General features: G+C 38.9%; 6 protein-coding genes and 1 long non-coding RNA gene across 12 annotated transcripts in view; 3 read left to right on the top strand and 4 right to left on the bottom strand.

Moving 5' to 3' along the window:
• Positions 1 to 989, top strand: part of LOC104821574 (dof zinc finger protein DOF5.6-like) — a 1,845-nt gene extending 856 nt beyond the window's left edge. Inside the window, exon 3 of the mRNA XM_010552495.2 lies at positions 1 to 989. Within this exon, the coding sequence (XP_010550797.1) occupies positions 1 to 845 (845 nt within the window). The 3' untranslated portion in view covers positions 846 to 989.
• A 128-nt stretch (positions 990 to 1,117) lies between these two features.
• On the bottom strand, positions 1,118 to 4,320 carry LOC104821475 (serine/threonine-protein kinase ATM). The gene is made up of 2 exons (XM_010552376.1): positions 4,105 to 4,320; positions 1,118 to 3,957 (listed from the first exon to the last, which is right to left on the bottom strand). The coding sequence occupies exon 2, from the start codon at positions 3,881 to 3,883 to the stop codon at positions 1,256 to 1,258; it is 2,628 nt and encodes an 875-aa protein (XP_010550678.1). The 5' UTR covers positions 3,884 to 3,957; positions 4,105 to 4,320; the 3' UTR covers positions 1,118 to 1,255.
• Positions 4,321 to 4,605: 285 nt separating this feature from the next.
• On the bottom strand, positions 4,606 to 7,041 carry LOC104821474 (GDSL esterase/lipase At5g62930-like). 6 transcript variants are annotated; one of them, XR_773082.1, is made up of 6 exons: positions 6,705 to 7,041; positions 5,734 to 5,818; positions 5,485 to 5,585; positions 5,325 to 5,405; positions 5,127 to 5,230; positions 4,606 to 5,010 (listed from the first exon to the last, which is right to left on the bottom strand). XR_773082.1 is itself a non-coding variant. In XM_010552374.1 (4 exons), exons 1-4 carry the CDS (start codon positions 6,798 to 6,800, stop codon positions 4,886 to 4,888), a joined length of 426 nt encoding a protein of 141 aa, XP_010550676.1. In that variant the 5' UTR covers positions 6,801 to 7,041; the 3' UTR covers positions 4,606 to 4,885. The 6 variants fall into 6 exon arrangements, 2 of the variants coding, with proteins under 2 accessions (XP_010550676.1, XP_010550677.1); XR_773081.1 differs by lacking the exon at positions 5,485 to 5,585 and having other exon boundaries at positions 5,325 to 5,444; XR_773079.1 differs by lacking the exon at positions 5,485 to 5,585.
• A 5,136-nt stretch (positions 7,042 to 12,177) lies between these two features.
• Positions 12,178 to 12,698, top strand: LOC104821473. The gene has a single exon (XM_010552373.1). It carries the CDS (start codon positions 12,311 to 12,313, stop codon positions 12,542 to 12,544), a length of 234 nt encoding a protein of 77 aa, XP_010550675.1. The 5' UTR covers positions 12,178 to 12,310; the 3' UTR covers positions 12,545 to 12,698.
• A 505-nt stretch (positions 12,699 to 13,203) lies between these two features.
• On the top strand, positions 13,204 to 18,215 carry LOC104821472 (betaine aldehyde dehydrogenase 2, mitochondrial). Its single transcript, XM_010552371.2, has 15 exons — positions 13,204 to 13,435; positions 14,085 to 14,227; positions 14,394 to 14,474; positions 14,553 to 14,701; positions 14,970 to 15,062; positions 15,149 to 15,272; positions 15,910 to 15,975; positions 16,074 to 16,140; positions 16,264 to 16,340; positions 16,718 to 16,831; positions 17,020 to 17,097; positions 17,189 to 17,340; positions 17,456 to 17,516; positions 17,593 to 17,699; positions 17,965 to 18,215. Exons 1-15 carry the CDS (start codon positions 13,327 to 13,329, stop codon positions 18,053 to 18,055), a joined length of 1,512 nt encoding a protein of 503 aa, XP_010550673.1. The 5' UTR covers positions 13,204 to 13,326; the 3' UTR covers positions 18,056 to 18,215.
• On the bottom strand, positions 15,351 to 15,887 carry LOC104821471. Its single transcript, XR_773078.1, has 2 exons — positions 15,838 to 15,887; positions 15,351 to 15,471 (listed from the first exon to the last, which is right to left on the bottom strand). It is a non-coding gene; the product is annotated as an uncharacterized LOC104821471 (long non-coding RNA).
• A 64-nt stretch (positions 18,216 to 18,279) lies between the features above and the next one.
• Positions 18,280 to 20,802, bottom strand: LOC104821470 (E2F transcription factor-like E2FE). Its single transcript, XM_010552370.2, has 11 exons — positions 20,580 to 20,802; positions 20,404 to 20,471; positions 20,260 to 20,312; positions 20,091 to 20,168; positions 19,935 to 19,988; positions 19,732 to 19,843; positions 19,529 to 19,596; positions 19,375 to 19,447; positions 19,201 to 19,262; positions 18,701 to 19,106; positions 18,280 to 18,597 (listed from the first exon to the last, which is right to left on the bottom strand). Exons 1-11 carry the CDS (start codon positions 20,672 to 20,674, stop codon positions 18,497 to 18,499), a joined length of 1,170 nt encoding a protein of 389 aa, XP_010550672.1. The 5' UTR covers positions 20,675 to 20,802; the 3' UTR covers positions 18,280 to 18,496.
• Between the last annotated feature and the right edge of the window lie 79 nt (positions 20,803 to 20,881).

The following is a 20,881-nucleotide window of genomic DNA, read 5'->3' as shown; positions in this document are numbered from 1 at the left end:
TGGACGGTGGGAGGAGGCTGCGTCCGCCACACGACCACCCACTCAAGTGCCCTCGGTGCGAGTCCACCCACACCAAGTTCTGCTACTACAACAACTACAGCCTCTCCCAGCCTCGCTACTTCTGCAAGACCTGCCGCCGCTACTGGACCAAAGGCGGCACCCTCCGCAATATCCCTGTCGGCGGAGGCTGCCGGAAAAACAAGAAACCCTCCTCCTCCTCATCCTCCGCCGGGAAAAAGCCCTCCTCGTCGAGCACGGCCGCCACGACCGAGCTCATGACTCTGCATTCTCAACAGAATTACCAGAATACCCCCATCGGACTTCCCCATTTCACGGGGATGATCGGCTCTTACGTGGCTGCTGCTCAAGAGCACAACGGCGGTTTCTTGGAGAGCAAGTATGGAGGGTTGCTTTCACAAAACCCTAGACCAATTGATTTCTTGGACAGCAAGTTTGATCTCATGGGGATGAACAACGATCTTGCCATGGTCCATCCGGAGACTAATGGAGCGATTCACAACCATGGGTTAGGGCTAAACCATGGCGGATTTCACGGTTTTCACGGCATGGACATGGCAACGTGCCAGAGACTGATGCTGACAACTTACGAACAGCATCATCATCATCATCATCAACATAATGGGAGTGAGGAACAAAGTTTAACAACGATGGATTTGAAGCCGAATCAGAAGCTGTTATCCCTTGATTGGCAACAGGATCAAGGCTGTTCCGATCCACGGAAAGACAGTGCCTCGTACGGCGGCTATATCAACGGCCTCGGACCGGCATGGAACGGCTTGATCAACGGCTATGGATCATCCACCAAGACAAACTCCTTGGGCTGAGACTGTTGCTATATTATGATGAACTCGATTAATACGATGTAGGGTAATGGATTATACCTTGATTAGGTAATTTTAGTTAAGTATTTGGTTTTGTGTTTTCTGCTTCTTGATTTAGTATCTGTACTACTTTGGTGCGTAGTTTTATGTCGATGCTACGCATTGAAACCCTCTAATCATTATTCTACGGAGCACTAATTAAGTTCTTCCGTGAAATTAATCTTATGATAATGATAATTAAGCGGTCGGTCGAAAGCACATTTGCATATCCTAAAGATGCAAATCAAAAGACTGGAAAACAGAAGAAGCTGCGAGAATTCCGGAACAAAAACCAGTCCACAAAATGTGGGTTCAACACAAAAACTACATTAAAGCCTGAAAAAGTAAAGATTAAATTAGGGTTTCCATGTGTGTTAGGGCATGGAGCTCACCTTTTCCAGAAGACCTGTTATCTCCCTCCTCAGTTTCACTCTCATCTCTTCCGACAAACTGTCGCCGGATCTCTCCAGCATCGACGTCATCATCATCAGATTCTGCCTTATCATTTCCACGCTCATCGGCGGCTCTCTCGGTCTGGAACCCGAACTAACCGATATTACCGGCATTCTCGGGGCAACCTTCTTGCAAGTGGCCGCTGGTTTCTGCTGCAGTCTGAAACTTGTTAACGTTTCACCAAATGGGTTAGTCTTCTCTAAGCTTTTGACGGCCTCTATGGCGTCGCCACTACTCATAAAGGCGACCTGTGCACTGCCGGAATCCGTTGAAACGTGCGTTTCGGTTGCATCCAGTGGGCCAAACCCAGCAAATTTCGAGGTCAGATCGTCCTTGGAAGGCAACGAGTCGCCCGAGATAAATTTCATGACAAGAATGGTGGTTCCTTTGGTTTCTCCATTGGATAGCTCTTCTTTCTTCCGTCGTCTTCTGCGTTGTACAGGCTTTTCTTGGGGCAGAGGTGAGGTTGCATCAGGGGCTAACCCGTTTAAGTCGGGTATTCCAGTAGCGGTTTCAGTAGTAGCTAACGGAGGCTCTTCTTTCCTCTTCCTCTTCCGCTTTCTCTTTGTCTGCCCTGGGTCAGTGAAATGGGTGGAGAGATCAGTTTTGGACAGGTTCAGGTCTATGCCTGAAACCGGTTGAACAAAAACAAACCCTGCTCCTGAGATATTGTCGGTTGAACACGGGCCTGTGACCTGAAAGTTTAACATCATAGGTCTTGTTTCTCCTCCTAGCTTGCTCACTTCCGGTAAAACCGAGATGTTCGGTCCTTGCGAATGGCCAGGTTCCACAAAATTCAATGTAGTGCTACCATTGTTTAGTTCTGGTACAAGTGTAGCAGGTCTGCTCGGAGCATCTGCCTCGGGAGATTTCTCACTCAGAGTTTGAACCGAGATTCCTTCCTGGGAGTAACTCGGGCAAAACCCATCTGTGCCAGGTACTGACTTCACATCTGAGAGGCCATTATCGGGTCTGATATTTGATTTTGCCAAACACTCTGTCTTGGATATGTCCTGCCCAGCATCAGGAGTTGTCTCTTTAGCTAAGATCATATCGTTCTTGAACTGCTTCTCGTAAATATGTTCGTCGTGAAACATAGACATTCTAAATTTGGAGAAGAACCACTCGGTAAGACCAAAATGATCGGTTTCTTTTGAATACCGGTAGTTAATGGCAAGCAATCGGAGTTCAGATATCAAGTCAGACAGAGACACACCTGCTAGCTCGGCTCTGACAGATGCATTGCCTTCTTCACTCATAAATTTCCTGAACCATTCTCTCTGGAACCTCTTCCTGATACTCCCGGTAACAGTGGACGAAGAACCGATGAATTGATTGGTACTTTCCATGGCCTTTTCACCTTCTGTTGCCTTTGAGCCCACAAAGGGATACGACAAATACTTACTTCTCTTTCGGTTTCTTGACACAGAAGAGCTCTGATTCTCAATGTCAATGTCCCCGACATTGTTTCCTAGACCAGACACCTGAGTTCCCATCCCCTGGATACTGGAAAGATCTTTGCTTTTATCTGCAGGCATCTTCCTCTTAACCGCTCCTTCTTGAATCTTCTTCTTTGCCTTCTGTTTGGCTGGCACAGGACATCGTTTTCCTGCATCATCTTCACATAGTTGATCCACTGGTATCTGCTTATGCCCATTGAAAGAATAAAAGACCGATAACCGACTCTGCATTACTGTCAACTCAAGTATTCCAGAAACCGAAGAACATTTGGCGAGATTCTTCAGCCGGGCAACAAACTCTTCTGGTTCCATCCGATCTACAGAAAATTCACTCAATGAAGAAGACTTCAATTTCCGAGATTCGTCATGTTCTTTGCGAATACACGGACAAGTCATCTCGAATTTCAAAGAATCACCCAACAAAGCCACGACTTTCTCCACGGCTCTCGTAAAGCTTTTGCCTTTCCCTTGCTTCAACATATACTCAATGTTCTGGTTGAAGGGCCTTAACCGAGACGGCGCCAGCCACAGGGAGACATGGCTTTGGTCAAAATATCTAACCAAAAGACTCTCCTTTTCACCAGCCCTGAAATCAACTACTTCTCCAGGCCAACAAGTCTGGTATTTCGTCAACACCCAGACAATGTCACCCACCACAAACCCTAAGTGTTCATCCCCTTCTCCATTTTCCTTCTTCACATTCGCAGTCAGGCTACTACCGCTAGAATCAAAACCATTCTGACGACTAAGTACAGTTAAAGAGCCACTGAAATCAACAACAAGCGATAAGTTCTCTCCGGAAACTTGTATCTTTCTCACCGTATCATCGTCTCGAGATAATAAACCCTCGTTTTCTTCCTTTGACCCCTCGTTCGCCGGAAAATTCTCGACGGCACCTCCTATATCGCCAGCATTACTGTCGATTGCTTCGGTAGGACCCACGCAATCCAAGCCTAAGCCACCGGTGGACTCCGGTGCATGAACTTCAAAATCTGAAGCCATCCCATCAGATTCCTGGCTAAAGCTGAAGAATTCCGACGACCCAGATGTTTCTTCTAGGGTTTTGGCATCTGGGTCATGCTGCTTCATCGTTGCTCGGGGATTTGTCTCACCACACAGCTAGCAGAAAAAACCCATCTTTCCGCATGAAAACACCATCGATTCTGGTCACAAACAAAGACGCAAACAAGCAAAAAGTCAAAAGATTTTCTAATCAAATGCGTGAGAGAAAACAAAAAACAAAACCCCCTGCATAAGCCCAACAGATTGGAACTCGCAAACTGGCAAAAAGAAATGAATAAGTTCTATACCTGGGCCACAAAAAAAAAAAAGGATCTTGACTTGCTTTCTCTCTCGTCCCCTCTGTTTCTCCGCTCTCGTTGCGTCAACAACGAATTCAGTCAATTGAGCGTCGAAATGTGCATATAAGAGAGAAGATTTTTTTTTTTCATTCATATGGAAAGAAAAAAAAAACAACAAAAGAAAGAGAAGACGCATTGTACGGTCATTGACGTTGGGTGGGTGGGTGTGCGTCCCTCCTCAAATTTTGCCAAAGTATCAAAATCCGAATAAATAGAGCGCACCAAAATAGTATGTATTCAAAGCGTATGCTTGTTGTAGGCATGAATTTTACACAAATGGTGCAAAATGTTCGCTCGTAAATAACAAGATCCAATATATATGATCATAAAAAAATAGGAGATCCAATATATATATGAATATCATATATATATATATATGATAACATGGTGAAGCAGAGAGACAAGAAGAAGGTTCAATTGAATAGAAGATATAAATATATTTTGTAGATATTGAAATGAATTTCGGACCCTTCATGGAAAACTCTCCATATTTACCCATTGGAGAGTGGAATTACAGAGATACATGACTTAAGAACTTGTAACAATAAATTGAAATTTAAGAAATGAAGATTTAGCCTGTTAACTTTAGGCATCATGGAGAGCAATAGTGGTTTATTGTTTGGGAACTGATCTCTTGATGTCTGGAGAGAAACATACAGAACAGAAGAGGCTGGCTCTTGGATCTATGAACTGGAATGTCGAGTTCTGAAGATTCCGGTGAACCCAAATCCTACGAGCACTGGCCTTCGAAAGCTTTGCCTGGGATCTTTCCCGGAGAGAGCCATGCTTCTCTGAACATTTTCGATACTTGATGCACCAATGCATTGCCCTCGTCTAGCAGATGCAGACCCATCACTGCTTAGCAAAATCACACGAAAATATCAACAACAAAAAAATCTGAGCTTTTCCGGGTTCTGACAAAAAAAATGTAAACTTTAAGTTGGTTACAATAATTGAATGTTGATACAAACATCTTATCAACTTCTCATAGTTCCTACATGATACGTCTCCTGCGAAAACTGGCGGCAGGGCAAGCAGAAATGTGCTCCAAATTTCAGTGATTTGAATTAAACGCCTGGTTAGAGTCATCACCGATTCAACTTTCAGAAGATATGCTGGCAACTGGAATTCAAATGGGATGCAGAGCTGGAAACAAATATATAACTCACCTGGCATTGCTTTTATGCCCGGTTTCATAAATTGGAAGCGAGTTACATTATAAGCGCAACTAGCGAGGTAGTTGAACACTTCTGTGAACAGAAAATCATCTGTTAGAACAATAAATGCACCTGAAACAGTGGCAAAGCAGTTCAGGACATAGATTATCACCTATAAGAAGGGAGAAGCAACAATTTGTAGCATGCTGATATAACTGAAAATACATTTGGAACTCCTCTATTGAAAGTTACAGGGTTCGTTCATTTAGGAGGCTGGAAGCATTCAGATTGTAAGTCGACTGACTAAATATATAAACACTAAACAACACAAATGGTGGAACTGAAACTTCACAAAGTTGGCAACAAGTCCAAGAACACATGATTCACAGGGCAGGAATTAGGAAAAGGGAGCAATTCAGACCTTCAGAAGCTGAGCAAATTTTCTTAGGTTTCTTCCACAGGTACATGCTGCCTATCAAGGGCCCAGAAGGAGGGCTTGAAGAGTCCTAATTAGAAAGGAAATGAGAGGAAAAAAAGAAGAAGAAGAAGAAACATTATCAATATTTATATGCATTATTCAATAGTAGACCTGCCTTAATATACTCACAATGAATCCCTATCACATTCACACCTTGATCGATGCATCAATTCTACAGATAATGGTATTCAAATCACAAGTTCGATTCTTCAACATATTTCACCAGCCCTTCCATTTTACGCCGTGGATGACCACATAAATCTGGTGCCTTTAGGTTGATCTCACAAACTAACCCATCTAGGCTCTTAGCAGCACCATAAATTTGTCCAAGAGGACAACTACTCAGAAACCCAGACTTTGATCTGTTTCTTCCACACTTTCAAAAGGACAATACAGTAGAAAACAAGAAATTGTTCTGCAGATGCTTGCATACAACCAAGAGCAAGAACTTCTGCTGTTCCTTTTTTACTACCCAACCCATTCAGATAGAATACAAGCCAGAAAAACGTGAAAATGCACTACGGATCCAAACTACAGACAATCCAGAACTCTAAGAGAGGAATAGAGTTTTGCTGCTTTGATAGTGTAAGGAATTCAACTATTCTTGAACTATGTTCCAAGGTTAAGCAGAGATAGATTGCAGATAAAGGGAAAATACAATCAAGTTCGTATCCCAAGCATTGATTCTCCGACAGTTTGTACGTAATCTTCCGGTTACAGATAGTGTATAGTAAATCTACATCCTCTGTGCAATTACAGGAATCGGGTTTAAACCGGATTAAAGCCAAAATTGAGTTCAAATCAAACCCAAGATTCAACATCGAAACCTTCCTAACTTTGATACCTTACACTTCACCCAGAACAAAAGATCGAAAATTGACCCGAAAATCCCGAGCGAGAGAGAGAGAGCTCACGAGAGGGAAAGTGTGATGAAGCAAGAACAAAGTCCATCGGGCGTTGTAGCCTCCATAGCCACGCACCACCCACCTTCCAGGTCTAACAAATACCATCAATCAGATTCAAAAAGCTCGAAAATCACACCATCGGAGACTCGCCGGTGTTGCATTGTAGCACGAGAGAGAGAGAGAGAGAGCTATGACATTGGGGGAGTAGGCGTCAGCGAGAGCGGCTGGATCTGAAGGACAGTGATGGAGTCGGCGAAGAGGAAACGATCGTCGGCCGCTTTCTCGCCAGCGACCGCATTCTCACTCTCCGGTTTAGTGGACAGACCAACCGGTTTACCAATTTAATTTCCACCACGGCACAACCCTCAATTTGTTTGTTTCCGATTTAACAATAAGATATATATTGGTTTTAAATCCACAGATTAAGCTAGAAAAATAATAATCTTAAATGACTATTTGATATCTATTACTTAGCATTAAACGTTTCTATTGGTGTGATATTATTACAAAGTTTACAAAAGCTTATTATTATGTATAATATATATATTGTTCTTCAATAGGTAAATTATAACACATAACAAAAGGTGTAAACGAATATTTTGTATGATTTATGAGTAGAAAGAGGAACATAAACAAGGTGTCTAGTTTAATAATATCTTTAGATGTTTCAAATCTTATTATATTTGACATGATATCCAAAAAAAACCTTCATTTTCTAGATTTTTTTGGTATAACATTTTCTAGGTTTTTGTACGCATTTGGTTAAATTGGTTTAACATTTCTCATATATTATTATTATTGAGTGTTATTTCAATTCGTTTATATATATAATAAGATTGGATAATATACAATTATACCCGAATTTAATTTCATTTTACTAACAGTTAAATATCTTTTTAATATAATAAATTGAATGCGGATTAAATTTGAATAAATATAAATAAAATGTTCTAATGAAATATTTTCAAAATAAATATTTTATATTTCAATATGATTGGAAGAAAATTCAAATCAAATTAAAATATGATGTAATAAAAATATTATATAAAAAGTAATCGCTTCAAATGAAAATGAAATGTGTAACTTAATATGAGACGTTGTGCTTAGGTTGAGTCAAACGTGGTGATAAATTCCTTGGAAGAAGGAACGCGTTTCATTGATAAAGTTAATGTGTTTTCATTTTCTACCAAAAAAAGGAGGTATGTCTCATCGTTTTTCCATAAATTAAATTTGTCTTTATATGTGTGAATTTATACCAATTCGTTGTTATTGTTATTATAATGTTGTTGTTGTTGGTTAAAACTCCGGAAAAAAACTTACAATTTTCAAAAAAAAAAAACTTTCATGTTTTTATAAAATATTTATATTAATTTGGATTTTCGAATTATTTGGGTTTTAATAGATATATTTTAAAATAAAAAAAAAGTTTTTTTTAAAAAATATTTAGATTTATAGATAATTGTGGATTTAAATGAATCATTTAGAAAAAATATAACCTTTTGGATTATTATTGTTATTATTATTATTATTATTATTATCCTTTCGTTTAGAAAAAAAAAAGTTTAATTAGTAAATTTGCCAAATGGCAGAAAGATAATTACACGAGGGCATTGCCTTTTGCAGTAAAGCTCTCTCACATTCCGATATACTGTCGTCCCTGAGTTTCATGATTTTGATTCCTCTGCCATTCTTTTAATAATTACTATATATTAATTTCATATATATATATATATATGTTTGTATATAATATAATATAGATAAAAGATGCCTATGGTATATACAAGACATGGACTGCCAAAATTCACCTTCTTTAACCAACCCCAAGAAAGCTCATACCACATTTCTATATTTATATATACAGACACTCCCCAAATACAGTCACAAACAGCCTTTTCGTTATTCGGTATTAAAATTTTAAAAAAATGAAAAAGAGAAATCAAATGTGGAATCAGAAAAATATTATTTCAATTCTTTTGTACAACCACATGCATACCACCTGTCTACATATACATACACAGAGAGAGGGGCTAATTAAGGTTGAATTCCTTTTGAAAAAACAGTTGAGAATTGTATGAATATATACACAAAATTTTATATACCAAACAGATAATTGATGTTAATTTGTCCATCGTGATAAAAAATATATATATATATATATAAATACTATAAAAAATATACTTTACAATAGGAGTCATGATGACTGCATTTTTCCAAAAAAAAATTATTAATTAAGTTAATAATATTTTGAATCATTATATGATTGATATATAAAACCCTTAAATGCGCTGGAAAAAAAACCTCTTTTGGATATATATATATTTATATACATAGGAAAGAATTCAGCCACTGAATTATAAAAGTGGAAAAAGAAATGGTTATAACGTGGAGAGAATGACATTTGTATCTGGAAAGAATATCCGTATGTGCTTTAGAAACACACCCTCCCCTTGATCCCCTGATCCATATATATATTCTTTCATTAATTTCGTCCTTGATTTATTTTGTGATAAACGAAAAACAAAAACTGGCAATTTATTGTTCTTAAACCCATTTTTATCTTCTAATAAGATTTGGTCTAAATAATTAAGGACAAACACAAAAGTACAAAGTTAAAGACTGTAATTGTTGGAATCAGTCTTAGTCATTTTTGTTGGACCAAAACATGATGTTTAAAAATGTATATAATCAATAATTCGAGTTGTTATTGTGGGAAAACTTTTATTCCTTAAAAACTATGATTTTAAGAAACCATTCTTTTTTAAACTATATATATATATATATATATATATATATATATAACTTTACATACCCATATAGTCAACAATTAGAATTGAGAACGATATAACTTTTTTCATCACCAAAGGGACTACTAAATTAGGTCATAGAAAAAGCACTCCATTGGTTTTTGTCATAGCCTCTCTCTCTCTCTCTTATTCTCTCTCTAGAGAGAGAGAAGGGAGGAGGGAGCTAGGGCATAAACATAGGCTAGATTTGTTTTTTTTTTCCTTGGAAGCAAAAAAAAAAAATGGTTCAAAGCAACAAACACAGCAATCATCATATTTTCCTCTCGTTCTGACTTCTCTTCATCTCCATCATCATTACAACCTCATCACCCTTCCCTCGCTTTTTCCAATATCATCATCACCGTCATCATGATTCTCCATCACCACAGCTACCTCCTCCTCCGTCGCCTTCTCCTTCTCCTCCTTCTTCATATCCCAAACCCGCAAAGAGCCCATCATCAGGATCAAGAATCATCACAAGAAGCTCAGCTCCAAGACCAAAACCCTAGGGTTTGCGTAGCTTCTGTGCCCAACCCTAGTTTTCATCAACCTTATAGCACACAACATGAGAGAGAGTAAAAGAAAAAAAGGGTAAAGATCTCTCCTTTAAAGGCGGTTTCATACACTTTGGAGGGGGTATCCATCCACGAGATCCAAGGGGAATCAAGCGTCTCGGTCCGATCCATCCTTCGCTTCATCATCAAGCGATTTTAATTATTTATTCCAAGTACCACTTTCTTGTTCTTGTTCTTGTTTCTTTTTCTTTTCTTTCCCTTTTCCCGTAGACTATCTTTTTTTTGTTGTTGTTATTGTTCCTTTTGGTTTGACTTGAATCTTTCGTGTATCCCGATGTTTACGTTATGCATATTGACATATGGTACTATCTTTGAATTCATTCGTAAGAAATCCAATATGATGATATGTTTGTCTCTTTGCCATGTTTGTGCTAAATTCGATCCATGAATATGAAGTCGACTGCGTAGTTAGATCGAGAAAGCGTTAATTTATCATCATTTTTCGTCCTTTCTTATATTAATTTCTCGGTCGGTTACAGCTAAGATTTCAATTAAAACATACACTGTTTAACCTCATCATTCTTCATCCCCTCTCCCCGCACCTCACATACAACTGTTTGAGCGCGCGCGTGTGTATATATGTTCTATATGTATATACATATCGTACATACACACTTGCGCATATATATATACACACACACACACACACACGCATATATATATAAACCTGATATGTATGAACAATTAATGCTGTACGTTTGAGGCACAGATTATCATGTGCGTACGTAAGTTGTATGAAGGATGTTTGTCGGTATCAAGAATTTGATGATCAATGGAACTTCGTCGGTAAAAGATTAAGATCCAGTGCCTTGGGTACGGTCACGGTCATGTGTGTGTGTGTGTATATATGCTAATATACTGATTTCGGTAAAAAGGATATACATTATGCGCTGTTCTGTAACATTTCAGAGACAGCTTTTATTTCGGTCAATAATGTGTAAAATATTTCGTTATAGTTGTACGCTATATTTCTCCGTGACATTAAACACAACACCCATGCTTAGGTTCTGTGCAAACTTAGACTTTTTGCTTCATGTCTTTAAATGTCAACACGCGTGTATGTGAGATACACATATAATATAAGATAGATACATACACATTGGTTTCATTCTGTATTATTATTATTATTTAAATTTTGTTGGTTGAAATTTTGGTATGCTATACTAAGAGATCAACATGCATGAGATCTTGCACAATTTTTGTCAATGTGCAAGATGACCACGTCAGGGGGTTGCGAAACATGCGCATGAATTGGAAATGCAATAAAATTAACGTACTGTTAGCGTGGATTTAATATAATATAATATAATAGAATATAATAGAAGACTGGGTCTATATATACACATATACATACTGACATATATGTATATAACACAAAAAAGCGACAGTTTCGATGTACACACCGTGTGATCTGTCTTTCACAATTAAAAAAACAAAAAGATCAACTGCAGCTTTCTTGTGCTTTGAACACACATCATACATACATACATACATACATACATACATACATACATACATACATACATACATACATACATACATACATACATACATACATACATACATACATACATACATACATACATACATACATACATACATACATACATACATACATACATACATACATACATACATACATACATACATACATACATACATACATACATACATACATACATACATACATACATACATACATACATACATACATACATACATACATACATACATACATACATACATACATACATACATACATACATACTAATGCTACTTTCGTAATATGATGTGAAATTTCTGTTATATATACAATATTAGCAGACTATGGACAATAGGCCCATTTAAACTGCTATATACAACGGCCCTTTAAGGGCCCAACATCAATCACAGAGGAATTGGGCCTTGTATTTGAACGCAATATATATCCGTTCCAATTAATTAATATTTGATTATTTCAGAAAAAGAATGCATTACAATTTTAATTTTTATTTGGGAAAAAAAAGGTCAGACACGCTTTTGGCCTCATCAAAAGGATAAGCACGAATTAAAAGCATAATCTACTCGTGAGAGATTAATTAGTAAATATAATAAACCAAAAACCTAATATAAAAATCTCAAAGAATCCATCAATTATGGCATTTTAATTAATGTTTAGCTCTGAATAAGGAGGATTCACCGCAAACCAAAACCATATATAAGTCGCTTTGCATTGGCTGTAATTCTAAACAGAACCTCATCTCTCTCTGCGGCCACAATGGAGGGAAAAAATTCGTGGGCGGATCAGTGGGACACCAGCGAGAGGCCGGAGAAGAAGGCAGAGGGCGGCGGCGCGTGGGGTACAAGCGCGAGGTATAAGGAGAAAGTGGGGGAGGGATTGGAGAAGACGAAATCGGCGGCGACTTCGGGATTGAAGAAAGTGAAAGCGGGGACTTCTCTGGGGCTCAGTTGGGTTAAGGACAAATATCACAAATCCACAAACAAAAACTGATCCCCTCCCCCTTTCCCTTTTGTTCAATTTTTTATGATATTGAAATCTGTTTGTTTTGGTTTTCGATTTCTGTGGTTTACTTGATTTTTTTCATTTTGTATCATAAGATAAAATAAATGGTAAAAAAAAATCGTTCTATTTAAATCTAATTATTCATAGATCTAAAACTTTAATCTTTTAACAAGCGTCCATTACCTGATCATCTGTAAAAAAATAAAAATTTTTAAAAAAATCGGACAATATTATAATTTGCTAAATTATTATGTTATGATTATATCATATTAAAAAATAATAATATTATAAATTATATATATAATTTTAAATGACAATACCTAACAAAATTTATAGTTGACAATTAATATTTATTAATTTTTTAAATATAGTTATAATATGTAAGTATCCCCAAATCCATGAATATAAAAACATAAAAGCGATAAAACATTAATTTGGCTTGTAAAACTAGAAACAAATATTTCCATTTCGATGTATAAAATCCGATTTAAAAATCTATTTTATCTAAACCAAATTAACCGAATTAAACCGGATGATCATTCACTTGTCCGGTTCGTTAGGTGCGCTGCGGGCCTGCGGCCTGAAAAGGGAAAGAAAGAGGGACGCTTTTGAACTTTGAAGGTTAGTGGCAAAAAAATTTCCACCGCTCTATATATAATCTCTGGACATTTCTGCAGCTCGCTTCCTCGGGAATCGGACAACTTTCGATATCTTTGTTGACAAAAAAACCCGCAATACAAAAAAAAAACGCACAGAGAGAGTGAAGTACAATGGCTATCACGGTGCCGAGACGGGGGCTCTTCATCGACGGCGTTTGGAGAGAGCCTATCCGTCGGAAACGCCTCCCAGTCGTCAACCCAGCCACCGAAGAGATCATCGGTTCTTCTCCGTCCTTGTTTGCCCTCTTTGCTTCCATCGTTGATCACTTTTTTTTTTCTTTTGGGTTTTGTTTGTTTTTTTTGTTCTGCTTAGTGTAGTAGCTTGGATCGGTCGAGATTTTGAGTGTTTCTCCTTAGTTTAGTTAAATTGGAAGTAGGAGATGATTGGGTTTTTGCCTTGGCTAATTTCCGATGTTGTAGGAAAACTGGTTTTACATATTCTAGAATTCCGTGTGTGTGTGTGCGCGCATCTGTCCGTGCTCCTCTATTTCGATAGATTGTGTTTTCAAACTCTTGATTTTCCTCGTCATTTGCATGATTTAGATCGCAACTTAAATCCAAACTTTTTTCAAGCTGCAGTGTAAAGTTTTCATCACATCCAATAGTTTTGTTCTGCCTTTCATTGTTTAGGTTGTGGTTGAATTTTTTGTGGGCTGGTCAGATCTGTTTGTGTAAAACGGGTTTAAGCCTGAGCTTCCATTTGTTCCATGAACTGATATCAGAAGCAATGGTTTCTATTCTTGTTTCCATCTCTGACAAAGATCGGAGGAGATGTTTCTGTTTTAACTTGTGGAACTCTGTATTCAAGATATTATCTGGCTCTAGTCAAAGTTTTATGTTTTGGTGAAATGGGGTTGGTGTTGGTTTAGGTGATATTCCGGCTGCGACTGAGGAAGATGTAGCTTTTGCGGTGGAGGCTGCCCGGAGAGCATTTGCTAGGAATGACGGCAAGGACTGGGCTAGAGCCTCTGGGGCTATTCGTGCCAAATACTTGCGTGCTATTGCAGCTAAGGTATCATTAAACTATGGAAGTTAGATTTCTCTATCGCCCACATCTGTATTAGTTATCTCATAATTATATCTGTCTAGCTACATGGGAATGTCAATCTCACATTTGAATGGGCTTGTTTAAAGTTGTCTCATCAAACGTTAAGCTTTGTGTGTATATTCACATGTAGATAACAGAGAGAAAGTCTGAACTAGCTAAACTTGAGGCAATTGATTGTGGTAAACCACTGGAGGAAGCAGCATGGGACATGGTATTCCCTCTTAGTCTTGGTTAACATTCTGTTGTTCAGTGGTGCATATCCGTCTTATGTGCTCTCTCATGTCTTCAGGATGATGTGGCTGGATGTTTTGAATATTATGCTGACCTTGCTGAAGGCTTAGATGCTAAGCAGAAGGCTCCTCTTGCTCTTCCGCTAGAGAGCTTTAAGGGTTACATTCTCAAGGAACCCATTGGAGTTGTTGGATTGATCACTCCATGGTATCTTTTTCCCTTTTATCATATTCTAAGAATTGATTTCATTGTGACTGATTCTGCAAGATTACGTTGTTCTGATTGTTTTGTTGTGACTGATTCCGAACACTAAAATCATTGTTTTCACTGGTGGAAAGCAAGTGGATCTGGTGATTTTAGTTGTTCTGATTGTTTTGTTTACCAAGATTACGTTGATATTCAAGCTTTTTCCCCCTTTTCTGCACAACAGTGGTAACAACTTCAGGGCATCTGATAATTTGTATTTATGTTGAAGGAACTATCCGTTGTTGATGGCTGTATGGAAAGTGGCTCCTTCTCTGGCTGCTGGTTGCACAGCAATACTCAAACCTTCCGAGTTGGCCTCACTGTCTGTACTTCATTCTTGTTAAAATGATAGTTAATTTATTTGGGGGGTGTTATTGGATGGACCCCTCTGATGTGGTTTCACTTTAGGACGAGTTTGGAGCTTGGAGATATCTGCCGTGAAGTGGGTCTTCCACCCGGTGTTCTGAATATTTTGACTGGTTTAGGCCCTGAAGCTGGTGGTCCCCTCGTGTCTCATCCCAAAGTTGACAAGGTCTGTTTCTTGGAATTTCTCATCTTTAATGGGTGTCCTTAAAATCCCATGATGAATTCGAGATACCGGATTCCTTTGTCTTTGTGTGATTCTGATAAGTGTCCCACATTGGAAAATGAGAGGGATTTGGGCCAATATATAAGTAAGGGTCAAACCTCCACTCTTAAGCTAGCTTTTGTGGTGGAGTTAGGACCTAAACCTTATTAATTGGTATCAGAGCTTAACTCTCTACTTTCCGGTGGGCCTTTGACGGGCCGTTCTCTTGCGGACATGCGGTCGACTCGGTGGTTGTGGGACGGTCGGGAGAGGAACGGTCGGGAGAGGAACGATCAGGAGAGGAACGGTCGGGGATGGACCGAGAAGCCGCCAGTGATCGAGAAGCCGCCATCGACCGAGAAGCCGCCAGCGCCCAGATTTGCCCCAGCGCCGTGGACGTCGCTGTCTAAAGGGGGCGGTTTTGATAAGTGTCCCACATTGGAAAATGAGAGGGATTTGGGCCAATATATAAGTAAGGGTCAAACCTCCACTCTTAAGCTAGCTTTTGTGGTGGAGTTAGGACCTAAACCTTATTAGATTCTTTCCTTTTTTTTTTGGATTGTTGAGGAAGTTATAGATCACTAACATTAGCTCTTACCAGGTTGTATTCACTGGAAGCAGTGCAACTGGAAGCAATATTATGGCTTCCGCAGCTAAATTGGTGAAAGTATGTCCAAGAATCCTTATTTCATTTCCTTTGAGGAGAGTTCCGTGGTTTACTTATATTTGCCTGTCTGTGTATGGATCTTATGTCTTCATCGACAGCCTGTTTCTTTGGAGCTTGGAGGGAAAAGCCCCATCATTGTTTTTGATGACGTTGACATTGATAAAGGTAAGTACTTTTGGGACCTTGAGAACACCATACTAATCAAATCTCCATTTCTTGGAATGTGATTTTACAGCCATATTTTTTCATGGATCCTGAGCTAGTGATTTCATATTTTGTTCTAAACAGCGGTGGAATGGACAATGTTTGGTTGTTTCTGGACTAATGGTCAGATCTGCAGTGCAACATCTCGGCTTCTGGTGCATGTAAGTGATCATAATCTACAGAATCCATCTATACACTTGTGCAACCATATATAATGTGTAATACCCTTTATACAGTTCAAAACCATCCATGTCAGTTCTGTAGCAAAATAGCATTATATCTCATAGAATACAAGGTCGCTACTTGAAATGGAGTACCAATGTTTACGATAATTTAGTCTGGAAACAAGGTTTACTATTCTGCCTTGCTCACATGAAACTAACACTCTATACCTGAAGCCGAATAGATTTTCTCATACTTTCTAGTAAGACAGGCCATGTGGAATGCGGATAGAGTGTGAACCAGTGATGACAGTAAAGCTTTTCTTTACATCTTTTATGTTATTTTAACTGAGAATTTTTTTTGTGCAAAATGCCAGGAGAGGATAGCAGAAGAATTTTTGGACAAGATGGTTAAATGGACGAAGAACATTAAGATTTCAGATCCTCTTGATGAAGGCTGCAGGCTCGGTCCCGTCGTCAGCAAAGGGCAGGTAAAGTAAAGTTTCTAGGCAAAATCGATATTCGGCTCTAGAAGTTTCTAGGGCCACCATACAAAAAGTTAAGGACAAACAGTATTAATGTCCGTGGCTAAATGATTGAATATACCAATTTGGAGTCATGAGGCTAAGATTTGTGATGTATCAATATGCTCAAGTCTAATCTCTTACCCCATTTGCAGTATGAGAAAATACTTAAGTTTGTCTCGAATGCGAAGAGTGAAGGTGCGACTGTCTTGTGTGGTGGAGCTCGTCCTGCGGTACACAGTTCATTCCACACAGATTGATATTAATGTGGTTTTGCCCAAATAGTCTTTTGACAATAGTTTGTTTCATGTATAATCTGATCAGCACTTGAAGAAGGGATATTTCGTTGAACCTGCTATCATTACAAATGTGACTACTTCCATGCAAATCTGGAAAGAGGAAGTCTTCGGTCCTGTTCTCTGTGTCAAAACATTCTCCACAGAGGATGAGGCTATTCGGCTGGCAAATGACTCTGAGTGAGTAGGATATTTCATTCACAGACAAAACAACTTCAGTTTTCGTCTTATTTTGTTCTCAAAGGCGTATATAGATTCATGTCTGACAAAATTAAAAAAAAACAAAATTATGCAGATATGGATTAGCTGGTGCAGTATTATCAGATGATCTGGGGAGGTGTGATCGTGTAAGCAAGGTGAGTATCTATTTAACTCTGAAAAAAAACCAACATCAGCAAAAAACCATACTCACAAGTGCCGGGGCCTTTGCAGGCAATCCAGGCGGGGATTGTGTGGGTAAACTGTTCGCAGCCATGCTTCACCCAAGCTCCATGGGGTGGCACCAAACGCAGTGGTTTCGGCCGTGAATTAGGAGAATGGTAAGTCTCCCAAAATTCTTCCTTTGCTTTATTCTAAACAATAATTATGAATAAAAGGAGGCCAAAGTCATTTGAATGTTGCCCAAGAGGGACAATAGAGTAAACAAACACCGATCTTCTGGGTTGCTGTCTAAACTTGTTCTTTTTTCACAAGAAGAATACAAAAAAAAAATCATAGTTCTCTTTCTTTAGGGGGTTGAATTCAAACACATGGTTCTGGTTTGCGAAACTCATTCATGCATACTGCCTTGTTCTATCTATGCAGGGGACTTGAGAATTACCTGAGCGTGAAGCAGGTGACTCAGTACATCTCGGATGAGCCATGGGGATGGTACGAGCCTCCTTCCAAGCTCTGAGATTATCACATAAACAGAAACTCGTATAATAATGTAATGAGATGTCCAAGTCTAAAGACCCCTGTGTGATCTCACTACATATTTGAAACATAGACAAAGGTAATGTTCCTTGTGTAAGAGAGACCAAGCTACTGTCTTGAAATTCACTAATTTGGCCGTCTGTGTCATTATTTGCTTTGCAACTTAGTAGCCATGCATCATCAAACAAAAAAAAACAAGAACCCTAACATACAAGAGTTTTCATTAGTAGCAAAAGCAATGAGCGAATTGCTAAAGGGTGGCTAATACAGTCATTTTCAACGCACACCGAACATGCGTTCTGGTTACCTCTGTTGTCAATTCCGACAGTTACAAGGAAAGAGACACAAAGGCAAAGGGAAGGGGTGGAGGGAGAACCAATGGCATCTTAAATCTGTACCAATCTCAAAAAAAAAAGAAGTTCTAATGGTGTTGTGAGGTTTCGGCTAATGGATTCTTCCTTGCAACTTCACTATACCATGACTTCCAAGCTTCCATGTAATGAGCAAAGAGGTCTCTCAAAGCTGCATTTAATAAAACATATAGAACCAAACTGATTAACTTTTCTTTTTCTGGGGAACATATGTTCTAAATTTGGTCAGGCGTTACTGTTTGGGATAATAATACCTTGGTTTTGGTAACAAGGACGGTGGACTGAAGCTAGATTCTCCAAATCGGTAACACTCTTCGAGCTGTTATCCAGAGCGACACTATGATGACTCGTAACACTGGCAGGTGCGAAAGGACCAAACTGGTAACTCCTTGTTCCGTGTACTGATTCCGGAACCTTACTGGTTTTGTTAGATGAACTCTCAGCTACTGTCTGTTTACCCATCCGGTGCATCTTTTCTGATGTACTCTCATGTGTAAAGGATGCTGGTTTGTTCCTCTTGACATTGGTATTCGTAAGATCAGTCCCAAAAACCCTTTTTCTTGATTCGCTTTGCTTCAAATCATTGCTTGGAATGTGAAGAGGTTGGCCGCTGTATCCCAACCACTTGAAAGCTGGTTTTCGTGTATCGGAAGTGTGGGTCTGTATTCAAAGAGAACCAGAGTTGCTCCAATTCACTGAGTAGCAAGAACATTGTTGGTTTTCTAATTGCTGCCGAAAGGGAGAGTATATTTACCTTCTCTATGAGATTCATGGACGATAATACATTTGCAATATCATACAGCCGTCTTACTTTTGCTGCAAAATGAAATACTCCCATGTCAACAACCAAATCATTCTATAATCTATCATGTCTGAAATGTTTATAAAAACAAAGAACTTCCACAGAAGGTCAAAAGGAGATAGTTACTTCTCATGATCGACGTGTTGTGGGCATCACCAAGCAGTAATTTTGCAGCTTCGTCAAGAGAGATGACCTGAGCCTAAACAAGTTGAACATTAAAAAGGTTGAGTAACTTCATGCCAAAAAGGAGTTCATCAAAGGAACATGATTTCTCACTTACTTCAGAGCAAACAAAGAGCTTGACAAAATTCTGAGTAAGAAGGCCTAAAGATTTTTCTCTCCGGTTATCTGTTCACATAAATAAGAAATCTGATTCATAAATTTGCCAACTGTTTTATGCCATCTTAGGCATATACTTCTTCTAATCCACTTTGCAAGAAAACGAAACTTGACTACATTGGTACCATAGGGAAAAAAATTGACCTATTTTAGATGAAGCTGAAGAATTGGGAAGAGATTCGGGTTTTGAACTATCATTTTGGCTGCTAGAATGAGGCTGGGAAGTGTCTTCCTCATCGTCCTCATCATCGGATACCTAGATTTATATCAAAGGATATGTACCTCTCAGGATATGGAAGCAATAAATTGTAGACCGTGGAAGAAAGAAATCTAATGCAATCACTTACTTTTACGTTCTCATTGGTATAGAATCGGTGAAAAGTGTCCTTGACTCCCTCATCCTGCAATATATGCATCATGAGACTTTTCCTTCTGAGAAATTTTTATCCAAATCTCGAGAAATTTATGGAACAAAAACAAATTATGATGAACAAAAAAACTACCTTTAGCTCTTTCAAGGCTCCTGGGATCGCACTGAACCCTTTCCATGTATACTGATTTTTAGCTCTTCTCGTCAAAACCTAATTTTCATCAAAACCCGTTTGTGAACAATTATTACAGAACAGAGTAGAAATGGAAAAACCGGAAAAGATGGGACAAACCGAATCTCACCCCGACACTTTCGAGCACATTAACAATGTCATAAATCCTCCGTCGCTCAACTCCTGCAGATCCAATAAACGACTGAATTCCAATGCTACAGTGTTGAGAATCGCATCGAATGTACACGAATCAGGAGCTGAGCGAAAGAGATACCTAATTTCGCAGCAGCGTCATCAAGCCCAATCATCTCAATTTCATCTCGATTGTACAGTGTCAAGAAGCTGAGAAGAAGAAACAAAACAGATCATCAGAGAAATCTCGAAATCGGAAGCATCAGGACAAGAGAATAAACAATCTCTGGCGATAAAAGATTCAAAAAAGAGAAGTACTTGGTACAGAGAAGTCCCAGAGACTTCTGCTTCCTGCTGTAAGAATGGTGTCTGGAGGAAGAAGATTCCGGCGTGGAAGTGGACGAGTGCGGCATGTCGATCTCGCCCGCGACAGATCTGAGAATCCTCGGAGACAGAGAGAGAGATTTGGAGAGATAGAAGGCTCGAAGGGCTTTAAAACATAAATCGAAAAATTTGGGGGAATGGAGGAAACGTTGAAAGATTGAGCGCCAATTTGAATTCTCTCTTTACCTCCTCCCTCCACGCGCCTCCTGGTTTTTGGCCCCCCCCCCCCCCGCTCT

This window comes from Tarenaya hassleriana, unplaced genomic scaffold (assembly GCF_000463585.1).
Source record: "Tarenaya hassleriana unplaced genomic scaffold, ASM46358v1 Cleome33, whole genome shotgun sequence".
Lineage (NCBI taxonomy): Eukaryota > Viridiplantae > Streptophyta > Magnoliopsida > Brassicales > Cleomaceae > Tarenaya > Tarenaya hassleriana.
This window is presented reverse-complemented; position numbering and strand designations above follow the sequence as displayed.